We start from the raw sequence: 14,623 nt of genomic DNA, 5'->3' as shown, positions 1-14,623 counted from the left end.
TGTAGGTGTTGAGAGCCACTGCTGTGCAGCTCCTCCTGATGGGCACCATCTTTCCTGGTGCCATGCTCCTGGCTTGTGGGAGTTCATATGTGAGTGTGCATTTCAGATGGCTCTTCGTGTGGCAGAGCTGCTATTTTTTTTTTTTTTTCAGTGAGCAGAGGCAAATCTTCTTTGAACTAGGCACACCTAGAGGACTGGGAAGATGCTGATTGTGGGGGTGAATGAAACCCTCAAAATGAGCAGATGTTGACTCAGACTGGAGTGAATTCCTGGAGCAAGTGTGGATGGACCAGACAGCCTGGGCTAACTCCTCAGTGGCATTTCAATTGGTGTTTTAAAGTTATGATTTCCTTTCTTCAAGCAAACCAATACAAAATCGAGGCTGGGGATTAACTCCTATAACTAGATTGTACCCTTAAATAGAAATTAGGAAATCCCTTCTTGACTGATTTTTCCTCACTAGCTGTGAGGTAGGGAAAAGATGCATATTGTGGAGTTAGATTCAGTAATAAAAGTATTGTAATAGAAGCTGTGATTTATCTAGAGGGGAAATAGTTTGCTCATGACATCAGAGGCTGGACTGTTAATAAAGCTTGCCTTTGTAAGCTTATATTATTTTGGAATAAAATTCTGAAATTGAGGGCCAGACAGCAACCTGTTGGTATCATTAATCATTGCCCCAAACGACTTTATTTCACCAGCATTATTGTAAACACTGACATTTCATAAAGTAATTTAATGTATTTGTTAATCTACTGAGATTGATGCTCTTCTTTTGTTTGAGGTATAGGAGAAGAGCACAGGTTTGCTCTGGTTGCTTTGGATGTTTGCCACTAAGCATTTGAGTTTCACTTCCTTGATAACTGATAAAAACAATTTTAAAATCCCATATTCTCCTATGGATCTGGAAACTGAGGAAGGTTGGAGTGCTGGTGTAGACATGCTGCTTGCTGGAACATTGCTGTGAAACAAAACCTAAAAATTATACTGACACCTCACTAGAAGTAAATTGACCTTTACAATTTGGTAAAAAAAACCCCAAACCTCAAAACAGGACTTTAGAGCTATCCTGATTGTTTTCTTTTACCCTTGAAAGTATCTCCCTTTAAGCATAAATACTGACCCTAGTGGCTGTGGTGTGAGATTCCCTCTTGAACAAAGCCAAATGCTGAGGCTGGTGCAGCTCTTTCATCCTGCAGCCTGCAGGATGGGAGGATGTTTGGGTAGCAGAAGCAATTGCTTGAATGGAATTTAACTCTGTGGCTTTAAGGAGAGCCTGGTGATGGATCCCTCTGGATCTGTGGGCTGATGGGATTCATCCCATGGTGCTCAAAGGGCTGTCTGATGTAATCATGACACCTCTCTCAGTGGTTTTTCAGTGGTAGTTGGTGGTGGTGAGCTGCACTCAGCAGTGCACCATCACAGCCCCAGGAGCTCTGGAAGTGGTGGGGGAGAAGCTAACACAGCTACTTAAATGGAGAAAAAGCTCTCATTTAGCCTTTAAGGGCTGGGCTGGTGTCTTCAGTACAGGCATTGTGTTGACTTTGCAGAGCTTGTGGTTCGGTGATGGTTGTAGGAGACTGACAGTCTTCACCTCCTCAGCCCATCCAGGTATTCCCCAGCAGCAGCAGTAATCCGGGGTTAGCATCTCCCCACAGCCCCAGGCCTGGGGAGGAGATAGCAGCTCAGGCACTAGATCAGCTTCCCTGGGCTATCTGTAGCACTTGCCTACAGGAGAAGGTTTTTAACATTGCTGGTCAGCCAGTAAGAACTCACCTTGCCCTGAATTCCTGTCTCTCCAAAGATGGGGCCGGAGGGTTGTGCTTATGTCTTGAGATATGAATCTGGGCTGTCCAAAAGCTGCAAATGCTGTATCTGACTGTGGACACGACTCCTGAAACCTTGGAACCAGCTGTGCTGGGAGGCAAACTGCTCATCCTGTTGAGTGTGAGGAAGGAGGCACACAACCACTGCCTGTCTGTCCATAGTGGAAGGAAAATCTCACTTGCCTGAAGGAAGGTTGGGGCTGCTGGATTTGACGTGTGTTGTTGGCAGATGTGATGATGTCCCCGAAGGGGTTGGGATCTGTTAATGCGAAAAGCTTCAATTTCACAATAGATTCTTGTTTTCTTCCTCAACCTAGTAGGTGACAATGTTTCACTAAACAGGCAGTGCTGTGGCTTGGAGACTGACTGTCAAAGCAGATGTTCTTGCAGACCTTACTTGGGCAGCAATAAAGTATCTTGTTGCAATTTGCTGTCAGTGTTTAAATGGAGAACATTATTATCAACATGATAAAAACGCAAATGTAGAGCTGACTTAGTGTTTTCAGTTCAGAAAATAAGTGCTGTGTTTCATTCCCATCTATTTTTAACACACAAAGGCAGGGACAGTTAGATGCAGAAAGAGTCAATCTGGATATTGTTTATGAAAATGCAGATGCTCTGTTGTGAAACTTTTACACCAGACTTGGTCACGTGTGCCAAGAGTCATCCTGATCAGCCCTGCTTTGAAGCTGCTGTTCCCCAGAGCCAGAGAGACCTCATGGCTTGAGCTTGGGACCCTCTGAGGCTGTGCCGTGTGGATTTGCTGTGTGCCTTTGGTTCCTGGTGTATTTGTGGTGGTGTCCACTGAACAGTGTACTCCTTGGTATTTTGCTGTGTCTATGTCCTGCGTGGATCTTGCTTTCCCAGTGCACAGATTGCTCTCCATTAAGCCCTTGGGTGTGGGGGTTGTGTTTCTGCCCCACTGTCTGGGGTTGGTCCTGTCGGGTCACTGACACATTTCTGAAACCTTCTTCTGTCTCTTCTCTTCCTCAGACCTCAACAGCAACGGGTTCATCTGTGACTATGAGTTGCATGAACTCTTCAAGGAGGCCAACCTGCCTCTGCCTGGATACAAAGTGAGAGAGATCATCCAGAAGCTCATGATCGATGGAGACAAGAACAAAGACGGGAAGATTAGTTTTGAAGAATTTGTCTATGTAAGTGGTATTCTTGAATTTCCAGTAGCTGGGGGGACCTGTTTTAACAAAGCCAAAGAAGACAATAGAAGAGGCTGCACCTGAACTTCTCAGACACCCTAATCCTAGTTTTCTTTTGACAAACTGATCACTTTTGAGGGTTATCCATGTTAAAATCAGTTCTTTATGCAGATCTCTGAACGTGACCAGTTTTTTGTACTGTGGCTTCCAGCCTTCAGACGTGGACAGAGGGAAAATATGTTGTCGTTTAAACAAAACCAAACAAACTAAAAGAATCCAAGGTTTCCTATATGGGAGCTTCATTGGAGGCTAAAAGACTTTCCACATGAGGTGACAACTGGGAAAAAGACTTCCAATTCTCCAGGACTATAGTATTGACTGGAAGCTATTCAGTTTTTCCAGGCACACAGATGAATGCTGTTTTTCCCAGTGTATCAGTATAATTTTCTTTATTTAATGGAACTGCAAGTATTTGCTAAAGACTTGAGAGGGCATTTCAAGACACTTTTGGAGATTAGTCCTAGATGCTGATCTAGGAGAAATCAAATCTGTTGATTCAAAAGAGAAGAACAGGAGTAAGGAGACAGAAAAAGCTGGAGGATGGGCATATCCTTAAGTCTTTTTTGGTAGAAATAGATCAGAATTTTTTAGTTTATTTTTAAAAAAGCACAGCACTTCTGAGATACGGGTGCATCTTTCAACTTTTATACTCTGATGGCTGAAAGCTGAAAAAGAATAAAAGTATGTGCAGTACATTGAGGGAGCTGTTTTCATGTCAATTAGTTTTCTTGATATTTTTTAATTCATCTTCTGTTCCTTAATTGTTTTCAGACCCTCTGAACTTTTGAGTTCGGAGTCAACTAGTAAGTTGGAGTTTGTTTGCAGTTTGTGAACACTTGCATGCTGGGTGCATGTTTCAGCTGTTGGTTTGAGCTGGTCCATAACTCTAACTTTGCACTAGGAAGAAAGAAATAAATCTCTTCTGTCACATTAGAATGGTACCAACGATCAAGTAAACACAAAATGTCTTACAGGCAACTTAAGGTGTACACTGGCAGCAATGTTAGTTGTAGGATTTTTACAAAATGAACTGTTGCTGTTTTCTAACTCTGAGCCTTTTTTCTGGGGTTTATGTTTCAAAGGATGACGTGAACTGACTTGAGGTTGGGGCCAAGTGACTTAGTGGTACCTCAGCATTAAAGCACATGTTTTCAAGAAGATATAAAATGCCAGCAATTAACCCAGGAAATTTTAAAATAAATAAATCTATTTTAAATAAATAAAAATCTTTGTGGTTAAAGCCAACAAACAATAATCCCCCAGATTTTGGGCTCTTGAATCTTTGATCAGCTTTACCTGATCAACTTCTGTGTGCCATCAGGAGATGGTTTAACTGCACTGTATCATCATCTTGACTTGCCACCTTCCCTATGTTTAAAGGTCAGGGAAGGTAAGGCATGACAGCCACCAGGCTGACCCTGTGGTGATGCCTACAGACTGGTGTCCCCTCCTCTCTTTTTAATAGGAGCACTTTGTTGTTCTGCTTTACAGTCCTGTTTCATTCGATTTCGAGAGAGTTACATTAAGCTGTCCAGCCAATGAATGTGTTTTTTACTAATAATTGCTCAGTTCTCTAGGACCTTGGGGCTTCTAATAGTAACATACAACCTGCACAAATGGCATGTGTAAAAGCATCTGCGCTAGAAGCGTCTCTTCTGCCCTCAAATGTGAGGGTGTTTTATCAGTTAGCCCAAGCCTGTCGTTGAGGAAGGGGGAATCCTTACTTGGGGCACTCCTTGTTACACATCATTTGCAGTTGACTATTACTTGCTTAAAGAGAATTGTTTCTTGGGTTGTGGAGAAAGTATTTTGTGTGAACTAAAGTCACAGTCCCACGGGCATCTGGCTTATGCAGAAAGGTTAAAATTGCACCACAGCTTTCTCAAGTTTGGTCCTGCGGGAACTGCTGCATGTGTACCTTCTGTCAGTCTGCAAAGGTTTTATGTTCTTTTTGTGGTCCCTTGAAATCTACTTGTAAAGGTAAATATATGCAAAATACTTCATGCCTAATGCTTCTGTTTCAATAGGCACTTGCAATATGTGTTTGAGAGAGTGGGATGACTTTCTGCCCACTATCCATGTTAACTTAATACCACTACACCCTTGCTGGGCTCTTCACATTTGCTGATTTTACTATGAAGTTTGTTTTAAAGATGAGGCAAAATAGCTTCTTCTGTGGTCCTTTTCTTTTATGAGGAGGAGCTTTCCTCGTCTAACAGAGTGCTTTAAATTGTAGATTTTCCAAGAGGTGAAAAGCAGCGATATCGCTAAAACATTCAGAAAAGCAATTAACAGGAAGGAAGGAATCTGTGCCATCGGGGGCACCTCGGAGCTCTCCAGCGAGGGGACGCAACACTCCTACTCAGGTACTGCTCTGCCTTCCCTCTCTTCTCTTGGGTAAGTGGAAGCCTTGTGCCAAAACCAGTCCATTTCTACCGCTGTGCCCTGTTCTCTGAGAGTTGAATGATCTCGTGTCAAGGTGAGAGCAGCACAGAATTTATGTACTGCAAATTTAGCAGTATATAAATTAAATGTGTGCTTATTTGTTTTGTTAACTGTGCTGGCTGATGAAGTCATTGTGTCATGCTTGAGTAAAATAAAGTTGAGTAACATGTAAGTAACAGTAATGTTCTGGTAATTGGAAGCGAGAGTCATCTTTCTTTAAACTTTTTGTGTGACTAATAAAATAGTGTGGTAATAATAGTGGGGCTGTTATTTCCCTGGGCTATTGTATGCTGAATCTTTTTGGAAAATCTTTGCTATGTTATGAAAAAAATTGCATTAAATTTACAATTGGTTATCTTAGAGGAAGAGAAATATGCCTTTGTGAACTGGATAAATAAAGCCTTGGAAAGTGATCCTGACTGTAGGCACGTTATTCCAATGAACCCAAATACAGATGACCTGTTCAAAGCTGTTGGAGATGGGATTGTGCTATGGTAAGTCATGATGGCTCTTGAATCAAAAATTAAAAAAAAAAAAAAAAAAAAAAATTGAATATCACCATAATAACTTCCCAGAACTGTAGTTAGGGGAATTTTCATTCTATTCTAGGCTGATTTTGCGAGTAGTGTGTGTGCATAACACTTTGCACATATAGAGAGAGGCTCAGTCTCTTTCATTGCTATTGTGTGATGCTCCAACTTTGGTGCCAGCTTCACAAGCTGGTATTTTCCTCTAGTGTTTTTGTTTGGGCTTGAGTCTGAGTTTGCTGAAGGGGAAGAAGGGGCTTTGTGGGAGCAGAAGTTGTCCTGTTGCAAACTTAGCTTGGTGCTGTGTAGCTCGGGGGAGGACATATATGGTAAAAAGCCCATGCCCTTGGATGTTTAGACAGGCAGTATCCTCTGTGAGAATGTTAGTGACCTTATGAATTAACCCAAAAATGGATTTTCTGGGAATCCTTGTGTTGCTTTTAAGGTGACTTATTTTGTTGCATGCTGAAAACAGAAAGCATCCAGGTTAATTTTTTTTAATTGTAAGTGAATTAATATAGTGGAGAGGTGGATCAGCCTGGAATTTCAGTAACTCTGTATCAATACACAAAATAAGTTTAAGTGAGATACTCATTGCCTTTCATTTCTTTTTTCCTTTTAACTTGTGATATGTATTTTTATTTTATTTATTTCCCAAGTTTCAAGTAGGTAGTTCAAGTCTTCAGGCAAAGACTGAGCTGAGTAGGAAATAGTTTGTAATATAAAGTAAAACCTTACCAAATTTTCTGTTGATTAAAAATTCATTGTGCTCGCATGCTCCACACTGAGCTTCCCAAGTGTTTGTGGTTTTCTGGGACAGGTTTTCCTGCCAGCAGTAGTACACCTTTAAAATAGGAGGAGGCATGTTGTCTTACTAGAATGTGCAGTGGATGTCAGCAGAGCAATGAGTCTTCACTAGTTCAGTGACTGCACTGTAAATAATTCAGGGGCTCTTTTTGCTCCAGCAGCTGAGTGGCCAGGAACATGTTTAAGGTTTCAGGCTTAGCTATTAGTTACCAATACATTCTTGATAATGTCAATATTAACTTCTGATTTATACAACCTTGATTTTATTAAAAAAACAAAACAAAACAAAACAAACAAAACACAAAAACAAACAGGTAAAAGGAAATGTACTGTTGTGAGTATTGTCACAGTGAATTTTGTTCAGGTTAAATACTAAAAGTTTTTCAAGTATAATCGTTCTTCCTCCTAACAGCAAAATGATCAATCTTTCTGTTCCGGACACGATTGATGAAAGAGCAATTAACAAGAAGAAACTCACACCATTCATAATTCAGGTATGGTGCATTTCTGTATTTTTTTACTGAAATTCATATGCAGATAGACTTAATGAATGCAGCATAGTGACTCAAGGCATTACTGTTGAACTCTGGAAGGGAGCTAGTTTTATAGCTTATGTTTAATTATTAAATGCAGTTTTGTACTGTGCATAATCAACAGTTGTGTGGGCACAGTTCAAAAAACAAAATGCTTAGTGACAAAATGAGTAATGTGGCTGAAATGCTGTGTACACCTGATATTGCTTTGTTGATTATGTACAGCACTATCTTTTTGAAACTATATGGTTATTGGTGTTGGGTGTCTGTGAATCATTTCATAGTAGAACAGGTTGTTTTTGTGAAGATGCCAGTGTGTGTGTATAAATTAGCACTTTTCTAGTCTTATTCTTGTTGATGCCACTAGATGCAGCTAACTTAGATGCTGAAACTAGATACCAGAGGCTGAAATTAAACCCTGGTGCCTAGTTCAGTTCTTATTGATTCAGCCTGCTGCCACCACAGCTCCGTTAAAACTTCAGCCAGAGAGTGGCTGGGGGAGTTTCCTCTGAGCTGCTGATTTTGGAGCAAGAACACGGGGGAAAATCTCCACTCTGCTGGTGCTGGAAGAAAGGGAAAGCAGCATCTCCTTGGACTGTGTCTCACTGGGCTGTACTGTTTGCAGGAGAACCTGAACTTGGCCTTGAATTCTGCATCTGCCATCGGCTGTCATGTTGTCAATATTGGTGCAGAGGACTTGAGGGAAGGCAAACCCCACCTGGTTCTTGGGCTTCTCTGGCAGATCATTAAGATTGGCTTGTTCGCTGACATCGAGCTCAGCAGAAATGAAGGTAAATTAAACTTTTAAGTGGTTTCTTCCAAAGCATGAACACCACGTTGCTAGGGCTGTCAGCTCCAGCCCTGTGGCTGCCTCTTCCCTCCCTGTTCTCTGCTGGAAGGGGGTTCATCAGGGCATGCACCAAGCTCACTGCTCTCCAGCCTGTTTGTGGCAGGAGAGCAGGTTCATGCAAGTGGGTTGTGCCACCCTGGTAATGTGTGTCAGCCTTGGAGAACTGTCTGAACACCAGTCTGTAAGTCAAGACGCGGCTTGGCTTGAACCTTGTGGGGAATGAGCACATTTGCTTGGTGATGCCCCAGGCTGCTTCAGCCAGAGGTACCTAATGGAGCTGGGAGGTGGCAAAAGCTGAAGCATCCTTTTAGGATTGTAGACAACTGCTCATCTTCCTCTTAAAAAAAAGGAAAGAACGCACCAGCTCTTTAAGTAATGATTCAGTTTTTCCTAAAATCCTCCTTGCTACTGTCAGTGGTGTAGCTGAGGTCTCACTTCGTTCTTGTCGGTGGGAAAGTGGTGCTGCAGCTCTCTCCCTGTGCTCACTTGGTCCTGCATGACAGACCTCACAATTTAAAGTTTTCAAATCATTCAAAGAGCTTGTGCTGATGGCATGTGTTATCAGTGCACCCAGGTGGATGGAGGGGCTTCAGTGTCTTTTGTTTAAACTTCCCCATTGTGAACTGGTGCCATTGTTTGGCTTAGATTGAAAATTCATGACAAGGGAAGCTCCAGGTGCTTATCTTGGCTTCTCTGGCTTTTTTAAACAGTACTTATGAAACTACTTGAAAACATTTTTTGTTGAGATAGAAGTACATTTACATTTAGCTTACTGCCATCAGCTTAAAAGACTGCATATAAAATCCAGGGAATTTTGTTATACAAGCAAATGGAAAATACACACAGTTTTCTAGATCATTCGTGCTTCTCTCTGTGTAACAACCAGCTCAGGAAAACTCCACTAATACCCAGAACATTTTGACATAATCAGTAGTTGGTGTTGTATCCCTCTGAAGTACTGCTGCAGCTCTAATTCTGGCATGCAGGTTTGACTCTTGACATCACAAGCATTTTTCTTCTAGCACTGGCTGCCTTACTTCGTGATGGTGAAAATCTGGAGGATCTTATGAAACTATCCCCAGAAGAGCTGCTCTTAAGATGGGCCAACTACCACCTGGAAAACGCAGGCTGGCACAAAATCAATAACTTCAGCTCAGACATCAAGGTACTAAGAGCTCTCCTGACCTGCACATACCTGGGAAAAGACTGAGAGCCAGCCAGAGCTGGTTTTGCATGTGTAAATGAGGCCTTTCATCCTCATACAGGACCTTTCTTAATCCTTGTACTCTGGGTGGTCTTAACAGAGGGGTTAGGGATGGTATATTTGAGGTACCGCAGTGCTGTTCTCTCTTGCCATGAGGATGAGCCCAGTGTTGAACTGTCTGTTTCCTCCAGTGCTGGGGGAGTTCTGCTATAAAGCTCTTGCATTTTTTAATCAAATACAAAACTGGTACTGTTCATATGTTTTCTTACAGTTATTTTTCAGATGTGAAGGGTGACTCTAAGCACTAGTGAGAAAGGGAGGGTGGTGACTCCTGGTCAGTGTGGGGTTTTTGGACACTGGTTTCAGCAGGCTTCGAGTACTACTTCATGTGGCTAGCAGTTTTGAGGAGGAGAAAAGGGATTGGTGGGAAAAAAAGATAATTGATGTGCATGGGGAGCATGTGCACACATATGGTCACTCTTATTTCCAACTTCAAAGTTGCTTGAGTTTTGCTGGTAGCTGTTGGCGTCTCTGCCTGCCAGGATATGCTGAGGTCCTTCTTATTGCTGAGGACTAAAAGGAGATGTAGTTGATAATTAATTACTGTAGCTATTTGCTCCTCCTGATTTGTGACCATCCCTGCCCTCTCTCCCTTAACCTATCATAGCTAATGGGCAGGAGAAAAACATTCAGACATTTTTCATAATCAGCTTTTTGCCTGGAATTTGTTTTCACTGAGCTATTTTCATTGTTGCTGTAGTAGTAGGAATGGGTGCCTTGTTTAGGGGCAAGGGCTGCCTTGGGGCATCTGGGGGCCATGACTGGGAGCAGGATGGGGTCATTGCCTCCTCCAGCTGTTGGAGAGGTGACTGTGGCACCAGAGTTTGCACAAAAGCAGTTTTCAAACAGTCAGAACCCATAATTTTCATCTTAAATATTTCTAACTTTTTCTCTTTCTGTTTCCTTTTCTGCTGCCTGGATTTCTACCATTGTGCTCTTTTAAGCTTACAGATTTTGGCAATTCAGTAAAGGTATATAAGCCAATTATGCACAGTGACTTGTTAAAGATGAGCCTGAAATGAATTGTTACGGTGTATTCACTGCTGTGCAGGAGACCTGAATTTTCTTTTTCGTCCATTTCAGGATTCCAGAGCTTATTTCCACCTCCTCAATCAAATTGCACCTAAAGGGCAGAAAGAGGGAGAGCCTCAGATTGATATTAACATGTCAGGTTTCAATGTAAGTGTTCAGGCTGTCCTGGCCTCATGCTGTGGAATCGTGAACTCCCTGTACCCTATCATTGCCCCATGACATCTGGGTAACCTGGTATCTTAATTTCTAGAGCGTGTACAGTGTCAATGGCCATGTGCACGCCTTGGGTGTGTTTTCATTGAATGGTTGTTGCTGGCCTGATCACTACCTGCCAATCAACAGAGATGACTGAGAGATCATTTGTGACTTTGGTTCATTTGAAAGTGGGCTGACTTCTGCTTTTGAACCACCAAGTTCCAAAAGCATAAAAATTGAAAAGCATATAATCTTAGAAAGCACCATGCTAGGAAAAAACCCAAGGCAAACCAGGATGATTACATGCAGAGCAGCAGGGGTCACCATGTGTGCTTCATCCCTTCATTCGATTAGTGACTGATGCCTAACGAAGGCGTGTGGAGTTGTGACATTGATCCGGGTACTGGTCAGGAGCTTCCCATCTGCTTTGTAGCCTGATCTTTCCCATGATAACTCTTGTCCACTGCATCCCTGGCAGGAAAAGGATGACTTGCGGAGAGCAGAGTACATGCTTCAGCAGGCGGATCGGCTTGGCTGCCGGCAGTTCGTCACACCGGCTGATGTGGTCAGTGGCAACCCCAAACTGAACCTGGCCTTTGTTGCCAACCTGTTCAACAAGTACCCAGCACTTACCAAGCCTGAAAACCAGGACATCGACTGGACCCTACTGGAAGGTGATGGCCATATCAGTCACAAAATTAGCAGGAGGGAAATGTCTAAAGTAAACAGTTGTGTCACAGGAGGCTGTGCCCTGCAGAGGTATCTCCATTGAAGTAACACCTATGATTTGAGGTTTTTGGTGCTGCAGCGGTTGTTCGCTCATTTGGGGCAGATGAGAAAGGGTACTTGACAGCCTGTTCAGCTACTCTGACCCTGTTGGTGAAGCCTGAACCAGTTGGCACACTGCCAGCAGCCTGTCACCCCACGTGCCAGGGAAGTCAGTTTTGGCATTTCCTGTGATGGGCAAGAGCACCTCAGTAATGCAGTAAGGTGTTCATGGGAGCACTGTTTGTTGGCACAGCTGGGATTAGGGCTTTGACAGCTTGGCTCAGGGACAGCAGTTAACTAACACCCATGTGAAAGACCTTCCTCATACTTTTTCTTGGAGAAAGTGCAAAAGGCATCCTCTTCTGAGGCCTGGAGAAATCAAACTGCTGTCGAAGACTAGATATCAGGGCCACCCTCTTCCTTTGAAAAAAAATTATAGCAGAAAAAATTACTTTCTCTTCTTAAAAGCCTAGTGATGAGCTATGCTGCTCAAAGCTCCCTGCCTTGCAAGGTGTAAATCCCTTGCACAATGCTGAGCTCACAGAATTTGCATGAATCTGTTTTCTCTCTTCTAGGAGAGACTCGTGAGGAACGGACCTTCCGTAACTGGATGAACTCCCTTGGTGTGAACCCCCATGTAAATCACCTCTATGGGTAAGCATTAGGCTTGTGAGAGGCCCAAGTAGGTCAGACTAAAAAATGTGCCCACACCATTGTCCTGTTGCCACAGTGCTGAGCAAAGACCTTAAGAAGGAAGGGAATGGGAGATGCTCACTGCACTGTCCCTGCAATGTACAGCTGAGGGATTTCTTAGCTGGCACTTGGCTTTAAGGGTTGAAGACACTGTGTTTATTTTCCCTTACCTTGTAAAATTGTTACCCTGAGATCCCAATACATTTGGATCTGCTTAAGCAACTGCACTAGAGCAACTGAAGCTTGATGCCCCATCCCCTAATTTTAGGTCATAACCAAGACATCATAGTTAGGAGGCAAGATATTCTGGGTCCCTGTAGTCAGTTGAGAGAGGTGACTACTTTTGGATTTTATGTAACAAAATTCTTCCCTGGATGTGTTGCTGATTACCATGCTAAAATCTGCTTTAGCTCAGCAACTGGCTGATATTAAGCATGGAGCATTTCTTCTGCCCTGAAAAGTGCAAAATGTTTTGATTGTTTTTTTTCCCTTTTATGTTTTTTGAAATTGCAACAAACCTGTAAAGAATGATAGTTATTCATGATGTGACAAAGTCAGAGTACACTTAAATCTAGAAATATTAGACTTAATCAGTGTTTTCCACTTCAGTGATCTCCAAGATGCACTGGTAATACTACAATTATATGAAAAAATCAAAGTTCCTGTTGACTGGAATAAGGTTAACAAGCCTCCATACCCTAAACTTGGAGCAAATATGAAAAAGGTAAGCATGTCGAAAGACTTCAAAAGAAGCCACAGACACTAAAAATTCCTGTTTGAGATTTCCGTTCAAGTGAGCGTGTTTGTGAGTGATTTCCTGTTTAAATTCTTGTCCTGTGTAGCTAGAAAACTGCAACTATGCTGTAGACTTGGGAAAACATCCAGCTAAATTCTCCCTGGTTGGCATTGGAGGACAGGATCTGAACGATGGAAACCCGACACTGACACTTGCCTTGGTCTGGCAGTTGATGAGAAGGTAGGACCCCTTTCAAACATGTAAAACTTGTGAATGGAGTACAGAATTTGGGAAGTCCTTTTGCTGTGTGAGCACTGCAGCACTGAAACAGGTCACCCAGAACAATTGTACCTAATCTTGTTCTCTCTGCTGGTTTTCAGGTACACGCTGAATGTCCTCGAGGACCTGGGTGATGGCCAGAAAGCCAATGATGACATTATAGTCAGCTGGGTAAACCAGACACTGAAAGAAGCTGGCAAGTCCACCTCCATCCAGAACTTCAAGGTGCAGGTTCCCCTCTTGCATCCAAAAGGAGAGAAGTGCCCAAAAAGCATTTCCTCCTCTGGAAGGAGCAGCAGGGACATCCTAGATAGGAGTTTAAACAGGATAGGATTCAGTCTGTACTGGGAATAGAGTGGCTTCAAGCTACCTGATAGGAGACTATTCCCCACAGTGGGGAACAGTGGGGGATGGCAGAGGAGGGGAGCGTGGTTGGGGTCTGGGGCTGTGATGCTGACAAACGGGTTGGAGCTGGTGAGTGCTCGAAGATGAGCACTGTGCCTTGGGCTGTGGTCAGCAGGGCAGACCTGCTGCCTCCACATCAGTTACTACTTTGTATTTTCAGAGTATTTGCAGTAAATTAGGGTAATAATATTATATTATTGCCAAAGGAGAAGCAGCAGTTTGGTTTTCCCTGTGATTCAGATGGGAATGATCACTAACACTGCTGCTTTGAAAAGGCTTGTTTAAAGCCAGTTTTGTTACACATGGCAGAGCAGCTGAATTGAGGTGAGAAGTATGCTTGAAGGGTTCGACATTCATCTTTACTTCTGTGTCCCTGTGTTCTCTAGGACAAGACTATCAGCACAAGCTTGGCTGTTGTGGATTTAATTGATGCTATTCAGCCTGGTTGTATCAACTATGACCTTGTAAAGACTGGTCATCTATCGGAAGATGACAAACAAAATAACGCTAAGTAAGTCTGATACCTCAAAAGCTGTTTTTCATTGAAGGAGTGCCCCTTCTATGTGCTGGCCTCAAGCTGCAGGTGTTCTTACTACAGTTTATTGCTGCGGTTTTCAGTCTCTTTTAACACTGTACCATTTAGACAGGCAGCACTTACTGAAATCCACTTGCTGTCCTTGCCTGTGACGCTGGAGGGAGCAGTTGGCTGAACTCTGGCTTGTTGGGAGAAAGGCAGAACTGCTCAGGCAGTTCTTAGCAATGATACTCTGTTTCTCACCTGCTTGTTCAGGCATATGAAGAGCTGGTGGCTCATTGTTTTGACATTGAACCCTTACATGCCTCATGTCTTGTTGAATCATTGTAGGTTGTCAAGTTTAAAGTATGCCTATTAAAACATGCCTTTGAAATGTGTGTTCTGTGACTGTTCTGCAGTGGCAGAACGACAGTAAAGTTTCTGGCAGATAATAGTCTCGCTTGGTTATTCATAAGGAGCAAACAGAAGGGGAAATGTAAATGTTACGTGATTAATCCTTCGTTGTGTATGC

At 42.8% G+C, this 14,623-nt stretch overlaps 1 protein-coding gene across 5 annotated transcripts in view; it reads left to right on the top strand.

Annotated features, from left to right (window-relative positions):
• PLS3 (plastin 3) overlaps window positions 1-14,623 on the top strand; it is a 48,441-nt gene that overhangs the window by 33,391 nt on the left and 427 nt on the right. For 4 of the 5 annotated variants that reach the window (XM_027899212.1, XM_027899231.1, XM_027899220.1 and 1 more), the window contains 14 exons: window positions 2,820-2,983; window positions 5,280-5,409; window positions 5,850-5,982; window positions 7,235-7,316; window positions 7,981-8,146; window positions 9,228-9,370; window positions 10,414-10,440; window positions 10,553-10,648; window positions 11,175-11,370; window positions 12,040-12,118; window positions 12,767-12,881; window positions 13,000-13,133; window positions 13,274-13,397; window positions 13,964-14,088. In XM_027899212.1, the coding sequence (XP_027755013.1) occupies window positions 2,820-2,983; window positions 5,280-5,409; window positions 5,850-5,982; window positions 7,235-7,316; window positions 7,981-8,146; window positions 9,228-9,370; window positions 10,414-10,440; window positions 10,553-10,648; window positions 11,175-11,370; window positions 12,040-12,118; window positions 12,767-12,881; window positions 13,000-13,133; window positions 13,274-13,397; window positions 13,964-14,088 (1,714 nt within the window). The remainder of the gene's footprint in view (window positions 1-2,819; window positions 2,984-5,279; window positions 5,410-5,849; window positions 5,983-7,234; window positions 7,317-7,980; window positions 8,147-9,227; window positions 9,371-10,413; window positions 10,441-10,552; window positions 10,649-11,174; window positions 11,371-12,039; window positions 12,119-12,766; window positions 12,882-12,999; window positions 13,134-13,273; window positions 13,398-13,963; window positions 14,089-14,623) is intronic. The other variant, XM_027899247.1, reaches the window with a different exon arrangement.

The sequence above is a fragment of the Empidonax traillii genome, unplaced genomic scaffold, assembly GCF_003031625.1.
Source record: "Empidonax traillii isolate 1590-97213 ecotype Southwest subspecies unplaced genomic scaffold, ASM303162v1 scaffold20:size5563877, whole genome shotgun sequence".
Lineage (NCBI taxonomy): Eukaryota > Metazoa > Chordata > Aves > Passeriformes > Tyrannidae > Empidonax > Empidonax traillii.
This window is presented reverse-complemented; position numbering and strand designations above follow the sequence as displayed.